Genomic DNA, 15,616 nt, shown 5'->3' with positions numbered 1-15,616 from the left:
AGTGTACGCACCCCTGTTAAAATGCCAGGTTTTTGTGATATATAAAATGAGACCACAATAAATCATTTCAAAACCTTTCCCACATTTAATGTGACCTATAACCTGTACAATTCAATTGAAAAACAAATATGTTAGGAGTAAAATATAACAAATAAAATACGTACAGTAAGCTGGTTGCATAAGTGTGCACAATAAACTAATACTTTGTTGAAGCACCTTTTGATTTAATTACAGCATTTAGTCTTCTTGGATAGGAGTCTATCAGCATGGCACATCTTGACTTGGCAATATTTGGCCACTCTTCCTTGCAAAAGCCCTCCAAATCTGTCAGATTGTGAGGCCATCTCTTGTGCACAGCCCACTTCAGGTCACCCCACAGATTTTCTGTTGGATTTAGGTCTGGGCACTGGCTGGCCCATTCCAAAACTTTAATTGTCTTCTGATGAAGCCATTCTTTTGTTCATTTGGATGTGTGCTTGGGGTCATTGTCATGATGAAAGGTGAAATTCCTCTTCATCTTCAGCTTTCTAGCAGACGCCTAAAGGTTTTGGGCCAAAAGTGACTGGTATTTGGAACTGTTCAGTATTCCCTCCACTTTGACTAAAGACCCAGTTCCAGCTTATGAAAAGCAACCCCAAAAACATGGCACTATAACACCACCATGCTTCACCGTGGGGATGGTGTTCTTTTGGTGATGTGAAGTGTTGTTTTGTGCCAAACGTACCTTTTGGAATTGTGGAAAAAGTTCAACCTTGGTCTCATTAGACCATAACACATTTTCTCACATGCTTTTGAGAGACTTGGTGTATTGTTTTGCAAATTTTAGCCAGGCATGGATGTTTTTCTGTGTGAGAAAAGGCTTCCATCTTCCAAACCTACCCCATAGCCCAGACATACGGAGAATATGGGAGATTCTTGTCACATGTAATACACAACCAGTACTTTCCAGAAATTCTTGCAACTCCTTCAGTCTTGCTGTAGGTCTCCTGGCAACCTCCTTGACCAGTTTTTGTCTTTTTATCAAGTTTGTAGGGAAGTCCAGTTCTTTGCAACGTCACTGTTGTCCCATATTTTCTCCACTTTTTGATGACTGTCTTCACTGTGTTCCATGGTATATCCAATGCTGTGGACATGTTTTTGTACCCTTCTCCTGATTGATACATTTCAACAAGATCCCTTTGATGCTTTGTAAGCTGTCTGCGAACTATGGCTTTTGTTGCTGTAGCAGGCAACTGAGTAAATGTCAGGAAAATCCTAATTGGACAGCTGAATGTTATTTGGGGTTAATCAGAGTTTCTTTAATTGATGGCAGGTATGTACCCAAGAAGACTGAATGCTGTAATTAAATCAAAAGGTGCTTCAACAAAGTAGTAGTTTTAAGGGTGTGCACACTTATGCAGCCAGCATATTGTATGTTTTTTATTTTTCATATTTTTTCCCCTAACAGATTTGTTTGTTTTTCAATTGAATTGTACAGGTTATAGGTCAGATTAAAGGTGGAAAAAGTTTTGAAATGATTTATTGTGGTCTCATTTTTTATATCACAAAAACTTGGCATTTTAACAGGGGTGTGGACACTTTTTATGTCCACTGTACATTCTGAATTAGTACCATGTAAAGAATCTGGGATAGTTCTCCTAAATATCTCTCTCGATGTATATGTATCTATATCTGTCTGTCTGTGTGTGTATATGTGTATGTATGTTTATATATATATATATATATATATATATATATATATATATATATATATATATATATAGATATTATATATATATATATATATCTAGATATATCTATATATATATATAGATATATATAATGTACATATACAGTGCAGTATACTACATATGCACACAGATTTAAACAGTCTATACTTTGTATCATTTCTATCAGTACATTTAATGCTAAATGAATGTTTCTGATGTGTTCTAGAAAGTATACAATTTATTCTTCGACCTCTTCTACAGCTAAGTAATAAATCATCAGTGCAATGGAAATATTGCACATTATTCTAAAAAACTCAACTTCTAGCAAGCCTATAAAAGGATTTACCTAATTGGGAGTAAAGGAAGCTCACATTGCAGTCCATTGGACATGTGTATGCCATGCACTATCAAAAATAAAAAAAAATAATGAATGAAATTGTGCTAAATCTGAAATAAAATGAGCATCTACAAAATGCTTTAAAATATAAAATGGGCTGTAAATAAAATTGATGTTGAATATTAATATATAAACCTTAAACATCCATCACTACGTAGTAGTTATCAGTTTCAGTATTAAATTAGAAGAATCACAAATATAAGATGGTAATTTTCTTACATGTGGCAAACTGCATGATTTAAATACTGACCAGCACTTTCTAAAAATACAGTTACCACATTCCAAAATTATTGGTCTGTCTGGAAGATTTTGAAAGGTTTTAATGTAATTTAGGCAAACAATAAAAACAAGATGTTCTTGTCACATCAACTATCTTATTGGCATCAAGTTCAGATATAAATTTTAGTCTTCCTCCCTTTGAAATTAAATATTTAAATTCATCTGTTGCCTTTAGATAATATTGCTTCTTATTTTTTCATAAGAAATATTATTGTGTTGATGTTTCAGGCTCATATCATAGTACTGTTCAGCATTCATCAGTAGAAGGTTTTCCTACTTATCTGTAGGTTTTACAACTGTATTCCTGTTGTGCTGTAATTCCTTTACAGCAAGCTGCTATTCCTTATTACATTGTAAAGTGCTTCCTTCTCTTAAATAATTAAAAACATATATTTATGTTATATGGTGGTGCAGTGGTAGCGTTGTTGCCTCACAGCAAGAGGTTCTCCCGTTCGATTCTCGGCTTGGGTTGGGAGTGCCTTCTGTGTGGAGTCTGCATGTCCTCCCCACGGTCGAGTGGGCGTTCAAAAGACACGCGTTGAATGGGCATGCCTTCGTTGAAGGTTGGGCGTCGGGCTGGCAACTCGACACCATAAAAACCAACTGTCAATCATTAGCTGACCGGAGTTCCGCTGTGGCGAAAAAAGCCAAAAGACAAACAACAACATAATGTATTGTAAAAACTTACTAATCACATTGCTACTAAAAGGAGGCATGAAAAAATATTTAATATGAACAGAGAAAGCACATAAAACACCTTCTTCTCTAAGACGTAACAAAAGACTAGTCAAAATCCCCAAATCATTCACAGCTAAGTCATCATTCCTCATAGACATATAGTTATATAAATATAATTTCCTCACAAAGGCAAATAAATCTTTTATCAGTCTATGTTCATTTAGGTGAATTATTAGGCATAAGTCTGAGGCTGAATGGCAAAGCTGATAAAAAATATATCAGCGACATCATGCCCAATAATCAACCCACTAATGAACTTAATTTGAGGTATTTGCTTTCTGCGCATTATTTTTTATGCGATTATATTTATAAAATGTGTATTTTTATTTTGATGTGAGAGTCCAGGAAGGCATGTTTTTTGCCAAAGCAGTAGACTTTCAATAAATGTATTTTTTGTCATGAACAGTTTTGTGGTTTATAGCTTTCTTTTTTTTTGTCAGCTGGAGTATAAAGGTGTTCTCTTCCAGGAGACTGCATCATGAATCTTAGTGTGCTAGAAATTTATGTTGTCATGATTGGCAAACATACTGAACACTACCCATAAACACTTTTTTTTACCATGGTAATTGTTTGATTGTTGAGCAAATGAGATGTTGTGGAGCAAGTGGATAGTTAGAGTATTTGTATCATTATGTTTGTTTCATGGATTCAGACGTAAATCCAACAAATTTCTTTGCATGGCTCCTGTGTTATCTGTTACGGTAAGGTAAGAAATATTAGTGGTACTTTGAGTTTCTGTCAGGGTTCCAAAAAGTATTGTTTTTGATTTACTCCAACAAATGTAGTAGACTGATGAAATTTGTTTTTAGTTACCATGTTAGTTGTTTTGTAAAAATGTCTTTATAAAGTGTAAGAGTGCATTCCACAAGCCCTAAGAATGTATTGGTACAGAAGAAATATTGCATTTTTCTTTTAAGTGACACGGGTATAACTACTGTTGCCGTTAGTCATATTACCTGCTATGATATAGTACATTTAAATTTAGACTTAATATTGTAATCTGTTCAACAAATACTTATATAATTCTGTTTGTGTATGTTTAAAGTTTGCACACTTTCACTTTTAAGTGTTAAATTTGTCTTGTAGGACATGCATTGAAACCTCAAGTGGCCTCCATTTTTACATCGTTTTTGGATGGCTTGAAAAAATTTTATATTACAAAGGTATGTTTGCGTTCCTTTTGCACTTTTTTATATGTTTACTACTTTTTAAGTATACCTCTCACAGGCAGCACAGTGTATGTTTCTCTTTATTTTGTAATTTTAGATGTTATTCAGTTAAAGTTTGGTTACATTTTGTAACTGGTCAGCATACATATGAAAGTAGCTAGTGCTGCTTATTATGACTAAATGAAGTGTTTTATTTGTTGGGAGTAGCATGGCTGAGTTGTTTCCTCTCAGTATTAACTAAATGTCTTGTTTTGCTTTCTGTTAGTCTTTGTGATTTTTATTAATATAACTATACAGTTTTACTACTGTCTTTTTTTATTATTTTTCTTTTGTTGTCAGCAAGCACATTTTAAGTCCCTGTTCTCCTTTTGCTGGCTAAGTGAAGGGACTTCTTATCATAAGACATTATCAATGGTGTTTATAAATCTAGAATTTGTGTTAGGTGAGCCGTTTAAAAACAAGTCTCTGAGATATGTTTTACTTCTGTAGTATGAGTTTCTCTTTTTGTGTATGTGTGTGTATGTGCGCTATTGTTATGCATGACTTCTTAAGTTTGCTGTACATTAAACATACGCTATATGCTGAAGTTTTTTCTTTGAAGTTCTATAGTGTTTTATGCTTATATTTCATGTTAGATAGTATTTGACTATTTTGGAGCCTCTGAAATCTATTATACCAAATAAAAATATGGTCTTGTGAAAATACAGTAACAAAAATCACTTAAGCTGCAGCCACTTACAGTGTCTGTAAAAGGTCTCAGCATTCTGAGTAACAACCTGATTAGAACTGTATGTGTTTTCATTGAAAATATTGGAACAGTGTGGGTTTTGCATTAACAAGATAATAATATAGGGAAGAAATGTGACTATTCCTTTGAGTCAAATAAAAATTCACTGATGATAATTTGAGAAACATTTTGCATTTTTGCTTTAAATTTTAGCATAACTAAGTGAAAGAGAATGAATAGACCAACTCTTCACATCTACTTTTATGTAGAGAGTAGTAATACTTTTCTTGGTTTTGCATGATGAAGGAAAGGTGAAGATAAAAAAAATACAAAAGGTTTCATCCTAAAAGTGTGTATGTATGCCCATGTGTGCATACATGCTTATATGTCTTATAATTGATTTACACATCTATCAAGGACTATTCCATCAATTCAGTTGCATAAGCTAACAATTGCATTGACTCTGGAGACAAGATTGGCAAATGCCATGCTTTCAGCCTACGAACTAAAAAATACAGTGTTTTGGCCCCTGATGTGGGGGGCTGTGTCCCCACACCTCCCTAACTAAATATACCAACTCCAAGATCGCTCTACAGCGGAGAAAAGGGCATAGGGCATATTTCAGATGATGGCCAAGAATTCGCTGAAGTGGCCATTCGTACTTTTTCTACTTAGATCATTATGTGTTGATTTTGTGGTATTCGCCTATTTAAAGCTTCAACTTGGTAATATAGAACCTGTGACTTTATATATACTAATGCAGAGATTGCACAAAAGTAGGAGAAAGGAGAAACTTGCATATCCCTGCCCTTCCTCAGTCAGTCTCACACAAATTTAGTGCCCCATCTCAATTACTTAATAGTCAACTAAGGTACATAAATATATTTGTAGTCCACTACAGGAGCAGTCAACAGTACTGAATAGTTCCATGCATACATGTATCTATAAACGCAAATAAACACACAAGCATACTCACTCATATGTTATAGACATGTGTGTGTCATATATATATATATATATATATATATATATATATATATATATATATATATATATGGGCTCCCTTCTTAATCTCGAACTTCTGAAATCTCGAAATTCATATGGTCGAGACCATATGACCAAGGTTTCAGAATTTCAAAATTCTGAACGGAGATCTACATACAACGTGGAACGGGAGATTTCCCTTTTCCAACAATGCAGGCAGAGATAACAAAGTGAAGACAGCAAAATCCACAAATAGCATACCAGAAATGTTATTGTCCGCTTTCATCAAACGACTTCTTCAGAATAATTTCACAGTAAAAAAAACAAGTTTTAAATACATTGACCAATAAAACAATCAATCAATAAAATGTAACTACAAACTAGATAAAATTAATGCCAATTAAGAGCTTAAAGGCAAATTTCATCAAATAAAATCAAATGAAAAGAGAAGCCACTTCAGCCTTGTTTTTAACACATAAATTACGATGTTTTAAAAAACATTTTAAATTAATAGATTCATTCAGACCTGGCGTCTGGTCTGATTTTAACCTAATCTGCCAAAGGGCTTCTCTTTGCTCTAGAAAATTTTTAAAATCCCCATTTCTCATGTCAAAAGAACATACTTCCAAAACAGAAAAAGAAAATTTTTTGAAAAAACAACAAACAGAAGAATGCTTATACAGGGCATTTGTGCCATCATTAGTTTTAATGGCATATAAATGCTCCTTAATCCGAGTGCTCAGTTTCCTAGTCGTCATTCCAATATAGAATGCGGAACAAGCAGAACACAAAGCAATGTAAACAACACCACTAGTGATTTCCCTTTTCCTTACTGTAGTGCGATCCCAGAGTTGGTATATTTAAGTAGCGGGGAATTAGGGGGGCAGCCTCCCTGCAGAAATGTTTTATCTGTTGTTTTTTTTTTTGTTGGATTTGTTTCAGAATTTCGAACTTCTGAAACCTCGATAATATGGTCTCAACCATATGCATTTCGAAATTTTGGCTGTTCGAGATTCTGAAGTGAATCCATATATATATATATATATATATATATATATATATATATATATATATATATATATATATACACACACACACACACAGAGGATATAAAAATTGTACACACCCCTGTTAAAATGCCAGGTTTTTGTGATGTAAAAAAATGAGACCACAATAAATCATTTCAAAACTTTTCCCACCATTAATGTGACCTATAACCTGTACAATTCATTTGAAAAACAACCAAATCTGTTAGGGGAAAAAAATATAAAAAAATGAAAAACGTCCAATACGCTGGTTGCATACGTATGCACACCCTTAAATTAATACTATGTACACTTTTTATATCCACTATGTGTGTGTGTGTGTGTGTGTGTGTGTATATATATATATATATATATATATATATATATGTGTGTGTGTATATGTGTGTGTGTGTGTGTAGTATATATTTATGTACATACGTGAACATGCACACACACACACACACACACACACACATATATATATATATATATATATATATATATACACACACACACACACACACACACACACACACACACACACATATACATATATAGAGTTGTAATACCTTTTGAGTTCAATATTATAAACTGTGTTAAGGTACTGCATATTAGTACTTGATTTTTTTTTCTTGCGCTTATAGTTGTGCACTTTTTTCAAAGTTATTTTTACCCTCATGCCTGCCAACAATCAAGCCTCACCTTAATTAAACAGTACCTATTTGTTCTTCCGCTCCAAGGATTCCACCCAGAACCGAGGTGAGAACTGTCTAAGGGAAGAGGGTCATGATTCAGGCAGCCGTAATGGTGTTGCTTACATTTTGCCAGTAAGAACATTTTGTTAAATAACCTATCCCGTCCCTTGAGTGGGTTTACAAGCAAACTGTGGAGCACAGTATAAAGCGTCAACCCCACTAGATGTACTTTAGATATATGAATTCTGGTTCTGCAAGAGGAAGTATGTGTAAAAGACTATAAAATTTGTTATCTGTGTAGTTGAACTGTAAAATTTAAATCACCACACACTGAGTGGACTTAAGTAAAGCCGTTTTTGTTTTAATTATTATTTGTATAAATGTTATCAGGCATAAATTTTATGTAATTTTGTAAACTAGTTCTTTGCAGTCAGAATCATTTCAAATTTGAGGTAAAGGAAGTTTATCAGTGACCGCTGTATATGTCAGTAAAATTAAAGTAATGTTATAGTCATAAATAAATAACTTTAAGAATTTACCTTTTATGCCTTCAGTCAGGAACAACACTTCAGGATGTGAAAACAGAAATTTTTTTACACCACTTGGAGACTGTCTTCATAGTCGATGTTAAATTAGTCCCGCTGAAGAGAGACAACCTACATCTTCTATACATTTTTCTTATCAAACCTGGTCATGCACTTTCATTACGGTACAGTGACTCTAGCTAATAGAAAACTTTACACATGTCCTCATCCCTTCTGATTTTCGCCTCTGACTTCACATGAACACCTTTCCATACATGATGCACCTTCTTCCAAGGGGTCTTGATTCTGACCACGGATGTTTCAAACTTTCCCTAGCAACAACGCACTCATGGCCTGGAGGAGTCAGGCTAACAAATTCCTTTTTGTAGTAACTAATATGCCTCGACTTCATGCAACACGTACTTTTTCCTTATTACATTTTAAAAGAATGCAGTTAGGACACAGCAGTACTTTAGCTTATGAAGCTGTATTTTTCCCAGCCCTGCATACAAATTGTATTTGCTTTTTAACAATCATATTATAGCATCATTAATGAAACTGAAATGAATGTACATTTTAATAAGCTGATCTTGTCCCATAACAGTAAGAAAGTACTCTTTCATAGTTGTAATCTGTCCAGCATGTTCACTGTAACAATGTAAATGTGTATTGACCATGTGTGTATAATGTGTGTGATAGTAAAAAGGTCACACAGACAAACCAATTAGTAAAAACTACAGGAAAAAGTTATCCAAACAAGAGTTTTCACTGTGTGATACATTAAACCACCAGTAATAGAGGCCCATAGGATATATGCAGATGACATGTTAAGGGCATCAAGTGTTTTAGCTATATGACTTCTAAATGTCCATGACTTTTGTAAGTCTTGTGAATACATTCAGGCCAAGAAAGTCAAACCCCATTAGCTGTGGACATGCATGTTTAGGCCTTCTTATGATCTTGTCAGCAGAGTATAAGTGGACTGTTTGGCTGGGTTTTTACATCCAGCTGACATCCATAATCATTAAAGTGTTGGCAAAATATACCAACTGTCCTACAAACCAAAGAGTAAAAAGGTGACACAGACAAACCAATTAGTAAAAATGACAAGAAAAACCTAGCCAATCTAGAGTTTTCACTATGTGATACCTTAAACATCCTGTAATAGAGGCCCAAGGGATATGTACAAATGACCCCTTAAAGAGATTGTGTTTCAGGTACATGGCTTTATTGGCCTGAATGTATCCACAAAGGCTTAAAAAGAAAAACTAAAAAGTCATGGGCATTCAGAAGCCATACAGCTGAAACACAATGCTCTAAAGGGGTCATTTGAATATATATCTGAACAGTATCTTCTGAGCATAATCTGCAAGCTGCAATGTAGGTTCATAGGTTGACTAATGGCCCTGGAGCCTTTATAAGCCTAGCCCATAGGATTTACTCTGGCATAGTGCCACCTAACCGTAGCTCCCAGTGCCTCTGTCTAGTAGAGCCACTGGAGTGATCCCCAGGGTGAATTTTCTATTTCCCATCCACTCATCAAGATTTCTCTTGAAGGGGGCCATTGAGGTGCTCTGTTTGACATGTATGGGAAGTCTGTTCCATAACATGGTCAGTATCTGGGTTATGAACCTGTCTCTCCAGCACATTGTTGATTGTGGTAATGAGGTTGAGGTCTCTGGAGTGTGTGGGGGTGGAGGGATTAGGATTTCTTTAGATGTAGCATTTCTAACAGAGCTGGGTCAGACATGGCTTTGTAAGTCAAGCAGAGATCGTCTCTAAGTAGGCGATATGAGACCGAGAATAGTTGGAGTTTTTTGAGTCTGTCCATACAGGACAAGTTTAAGGCCTAGGATCCTGTCTGTGAGGTACTTTTGTGGCCTCTCCAGTTGTTGCAGGTGTCTAGTGAGGTACATGCCAAATGGGGCATTGTACTTGATGATTGGCCTAATGAGGGAAGAGTAGAGGGAGACAATGCCCTCTTTCTTCCTGGATGCAAAACCCTTAATAATGAGATGTGCCACATAGAAGGACTTTCTGATCACAGTAGCAATGTGGTGGTCAAAAGAGAGTTTGCTGTCAACCTGTGTTCCAGATCTCTTACAACGTCTTCTGTGTTCAGTGCACTACCATATATGTGGCAATTCATGGGAACTGAGTTTTTCCCAAAGGGGATGACGACACATTTTTGTGGCCTTAAGGCCATGGTTCTGATACCAGTCGTTGGTCTCAGTGAGGCCTTTCTGTAGGATGTCAACATCACATGGGGAGTTAATAATGGCTCCCAACTTGCAATTGTCAGCAGACTTTGTCAGCCAGAGTCCCTTCATGTTGGCCTGGACTTCAGAGAAGTAGATACCAAACAGGAGAGTACCCAGGATCGATCCCTGTGGGACTCCACTTGTGACTGCTCAGCAGTCTAACATTGAGTCAGCTACTTTCACACTGTGGGTTCTGTCTGTGAGCCAGTTTGCAAAACTGTGTGGGATCCAGAGTTTGGAGATTCCCTGTACCTTGTTTATTAGCTCCATGATGATGCGTTTCATAGCTTTGCATATCAGACTTGTCAGGCTAACGGGGCGATAGTTCCCAGGGTTTGTAGTCGCTCCTCCTTTTTGGAGAGGGATGACTATAGCAGTGCACCATTCGGTAGGGACAAAGCCTGAGGTGAGGCTGTGATTGAACAGGCCACACAGGTGAGGTGCCAGTTCACTCTGTAGTTCATGTAGAACACAGCCAGGGATATTGTCAGGTCCCATAGAAGCTATATTCTTGGCCTTGAACAGTGCTGTTTTAACCTGTGCAGCAGTAATACTGGGTGCCTGGAAATCTACTGGTATTGTGATTTGTCCTTTGGGGTGGGGGGGTGGGGGGGGTAAAGTTGGCACTGAATCTGTTCGCCAGTATATTGGCAATATCATTTGGCTCATTATAGGAGGTGCCCTTGTGCAGTAGCTCAGAGCAAATCTGGGTATTGCTGTGGAGATTCTTTATATAAGTATAGAAGGCCTTGTGGTTGTCTTTGCTATCTGTTGCAATTCTGTTTTCATAGCTAGCTTTAGAGGATTTGATGAGGGATCTCAACTTTTTGTTGAGGCTGATAAGGGAGTTTTTCCAGTCTTGGGACTTCACCTTATTCCACATCAGATTCCTCCTTCTGTTGTAGAGTTTGTTTATGCCAGGAGACCACTAGTTTGGCTTCCTTTTTTTGGAGGAGAGCATCTTGGTTCTATTGGGTATGGTGAGATCCATGCATTTGTGTGTGTGTTTGTGCACTGCATTGGTTGGCGGTCATGCAACTATTCTCCATTTGCATGAGTGCTGTGAAGTTGGTGTATGAATTGGCGGTCCTGCAACTATTCTGCATTTGCATGGGTGCCATGAAGTTAGCCACCTCTGTTTTTAGGAGCTCAAAGTTAGCTTTGGAGAAGTTTTTCATGATGTTTACCTTTGCGGGGGTGGGGGATGGGAGGGATGTGGATTTCCAAGGTGATTAGTTTGTGGTTAGATCTAACCAGGGAGGAGTTAACTATTGGTGTAGAGCAATGGTCGCCCTTGTTAGTAATGACCAGGTCAGGGTTGTTGCTACCTCTAGTGGCGGTGAGAACTAGCTGGTCCAGGGTATTGGAATTAATGAATTCCAGGAAACATTGGGCAAGTGTATTGGTACATGAGTAATTTTCCAAGTTAATGGAGGGGTAGTTGAGGTCGCCAAGTATGACAGTGTTAGGTTGGACCCTAATGTGCTTAGGAACATGGAGTGTGAGTCTTGGGATATGGTTGGGGACCTATAACAGGCTGCAACCTGAATCGCTGCCCTACCCAATGCTAGCTGCACCTGAAGTATCTCTGATGCATTATGTTGGGCTACCAGTCTGGAGGTGTGTGCATAATTTATGAGTATGGACACACCACTGCTTTTGGAGCTTCAGTACAAGTTCTGGGGCCTAAAGGTGTGGAATGAGTTATACCTTGATAGTGCAGGGGTGCTTTTTGCTTCCATGAACCAATTCTCTATTACAGCACAAATGTCGATGGTCTCCAGTTTAAGGAGTGTTTTGAGCGAGTGCATTGTGAGATTTAGACTTCTAGCATTGAGCAGCATGACCCTCAAATTGCATTTGGTCTTCGGAACACCTCCTAAAAAAGACACTGTAGGGGTGGCAAGAGCCTTGGCCAGTATCCAGAAGCCAGGGCTTACAGATGCAGGCCATCTCTGGAAAAGCATTGAGGTCTGTCAGTCATGTCGTCCCAGGCAGACAGATACTGGATCCCCTTAGAATGACACCAGAAACTTAGCCAGTTTTTGAAATTGATCATTTTCTGCTTGTACTGTGGTATCATTCTGAGTGATGGTAGGATGCTGCTCAGGGCTAGGGTCATACCCACCTGGGGTACATAATCCGAGAGCTCCTCCATGTCTCTTTTCATGTAGTCCAGGGAAGTACATCTCAGGTCATTCACACCTACATGTACAATGACAGAGTCATATTTGTACCTATTGTTGAGGGGCATGAGTGTGTGCATTATGTGATGGATCCTGGCACCTGATGGGCAGCTGACTGTTACTTTCTCCTTATTCAACCTAGTGAGTGGGACATCAGTGTGCCTCACTATCGAGTCACTTGTGACTACTGTTCTGAGCTTGCTGTTTTGCCTTAGGGGCTTTGTTTGAGTGGCACACTGTTTAGGAGAGTTATGTTTCAAGTGATTAGTGTTGCGTTGTGGTGGTTGAGTGCGTTTCTGCCTTGGAGGTCTCTGCTGTTTGGGTAGATTTTTATTGAGAAGCTCCGCAAAGGAGGGTGTGTGATTTGTGTTTTTATGTGAAGGCAGTGCTGGTGTGTGTTCTGGAGGGCTGTGTGCTCCATGTGGTGTGGTGCAACTTTTGACCTTCTCCTCTTGACCAGATGTTTCAGTCTTGACTGTAGTGTGTGGCTTGCAATTTGGATATATAAGTGCATTTTTCGCAAGTCTGAGTGTTGGGAGGTAAGAGGAGAGGGCTGTCGGTGTACATGAGGCATTTGCTACATTGACTCAGGATGCCCAAGTTCACCAGGTTAATAAGAGAAAGCACAGGGAACTGAGCTTTAGACATGCCTGGAGGCGTGGGCATTAATAATAAGTATTGGACCTGTTTCCTTGTAGAACATTTAGTACTGCTAACACATTTGTGTGCTACAATAATTGGTACAAGAAGTCTGTTATGATAAAGTGCTAGACTAATAAGCTAGTAAAAGTGCAGTAGAGGAGGGAACTAGCAGATCTAAGGGAAAAATTGAAGAGCAGAATTTGACTTCTCTCAGAAGCTTACAAACAGTCCTAAATACAGTAAATGTATATCTAGACTAGACTAGTTGCAGGAAAAGTGGGAAACAAGTGCATATGCGGGTTTTAAACCAGAAAGTTGAAAGGTATGGAAAATCTGCCCAAATGGCCAATAAACTACAAATTCTGAGCCAGAAATCACTCCTCTTGTGGTAGATAGGCTACCTAGTGCTTACCACTCCATGATAAGCTGGAAGGCTTCCCTCCGACACAGAAAGGCTTGGGTGACTCAGAAGCTTACAAACAGTCCTGGATAGAGCAAAACTGTATCTGGACTAGACTAGGTACAGGAAAGGCAGGGAAATGAGCGCAAATGTGGGCTTTTAGACCAGAAAGTTGAAAGATATGTAAAATCTGCCCAAACGGCTAATAAACTACAAATTGTGAGCCAGAAACCACTCCTCTTTTGGTAGGTAGGCCATACCTAGTGCTTACCACTCCCATTGATAAGCTAGAAGGCTTCCCTCCAACACAGAAAGGCTTGGTGGGCTCAGAAGCTTGCAAACAGTCCTGGATACAGCAAATCTGTATCTGGACTAGACTGGTTACAGGAAAGGCAGGAAACAAGCTTGTAATTTTTTTTTTACAGAAAGGCAGCTAAAACAGCGCTAAAAACAATTCAATTGCAGTGCAAGCTAGCACACTTGTGTGTGTAGCAATACTAAATAAAGTACAGTTTAAATAAATGCAATTTATTCAAACTGTATTCTGAACTGAATTCAATTATTGTTTTATTCAACTCTGAACAGTTAAAAAGTTCCATTAAAAAGTGCCAAAAAATATCAGCTGAGAAGCTCACTCAGAACACAAGGAGATTCTAGCAAAGTTTTTTTTGTTTTTTTTTTAGTAAAGTGGTAAGGACCTAAGTGGGTTGGCCTTCTCAGATGGTTCTGTCTGTATTAGGTAGAATTAGTTAATGATACTAGACTGGGATAGAGCTGAACAGATGGGACTGGTAGGAGTGTCTGAAATCAAAATATGATCTCACTGTACTAGGTTGAGTAAGCAAATGAGATGGACCCAGGAGGAGTGTACAAACACAAATTTACAGGAGGGGCGGGCAATTCCAAAGTCACCAAGATTAATACCACAACAAGAACAGGGAGGGAGAGTGGGAAACTAACTGCAGAAAGACCACAATATTCAGTGAAACAAACCAACAGAAAAATGTAGTGTTGTCTTTAACACAGTATTCAATGAAACAAATAAATAGAAAAATAAAATGCAGTACTATCTTTAGCACTGCACATTTGTATTTATGTCAGCTTGTAATAAAGTTGATGTAAGTATATAAACAGCTCAGATATTCAGCAGAAATAAATTCACAGATAAGTGACTAACACTTATAAGCACAGAGAAACCCTCTAGACTAAGAGTTCAACACCGAATATCAATGAAGTGAAAACAGTAACCCCCACTTAATGCAGAGAAACCACAATATTCAGTGAAACAAATAAACAGAAAAATAAAATGCAGTACTATCTTTAGCACAATATTCAATGAAACAAGCAGAAAAATAAAATGCAGTACTATCTTTAGCACAATATTCAATGAAACAAATAAGCAGAAAAGTAAAATGCAGTACTATCTTTAACACTGCAAGTTTGTACTCATCTCAGCTTGTAATACAGTTGCTGTAGGTATATAAACAGCTCAGATATTCAGCAGAAATAAATTCACAGATAAGTAATTAACTTTTAAAAGGATAATGCCAAGTAGTTAAATTAAAAAGTAAAAGTAAGGAGTGAAGTTTGAAACTGTGGGACATGAGTAATATTACAAGTGGTTGCATCCCCTGCAACTATAGTACTTTAATGCATCAAGTATGAAACTACACAATTTAGTTTATTTAAGATTAGCCAGCATGTTTTTCTTGAGGTTAGATGTTAATGTCTGAAAGTATGCAGTTTGCTTTTCTTTTTTTGGGAGGGGAACAGCGATAGATAAAAAAGGTAACAGTATGTGTACATGGGATTACTGGCTCTAACATGTGTACATTAGCACATACATTTGAGGTAGTTAGTCCTAAGTGGAGTAGTCATCT

At 37.4% G+C, this 15,616-nt stretch overlaps 1 protein-coding gene across 1 annotated transcript in view; it reads left to right on the top strand.

Moving 5' to 3' along the window:
* AGPS (alkylglycerone phosphate synthase) overlaps positions 1-15,616 on the top strand; it is a 1,624,661-nt gene that overhangs the window by 1,004,716 nt on the left and 604,329 nt on the right. Inside the window, exon 13 of the mRNA XM_044075311.1 lies at positions 4,210-4,286. Coding sequence (XP_043931246.1) covers positions 4,210-4,286 — 77 coding nt within the window. The remainder of the gene's footprint in view (positions 1-4,209; positions 4,287-15,616) is intronic.

This window comes from Protopterus annectens, chromosome 6.part0, assembly GCF_019279795.1.
Source record: "Protopterus annectens isolate FY-2018-M chromosome 6.part0, PAN1.0, whole genome shotgun sequence".
In the NCBI taxonomy this organism is placed as follows: Eukaryota; Metazoa; Chordata; order Ceratodontiformes; family Protopteridae; genus Protopterus; species Protopterus annectens.
The sequence above is the reverse complement of the archived record's forward strand: the minus strand, read 5'-3'. Positions and strand labels throughout refer to the sequence as shown.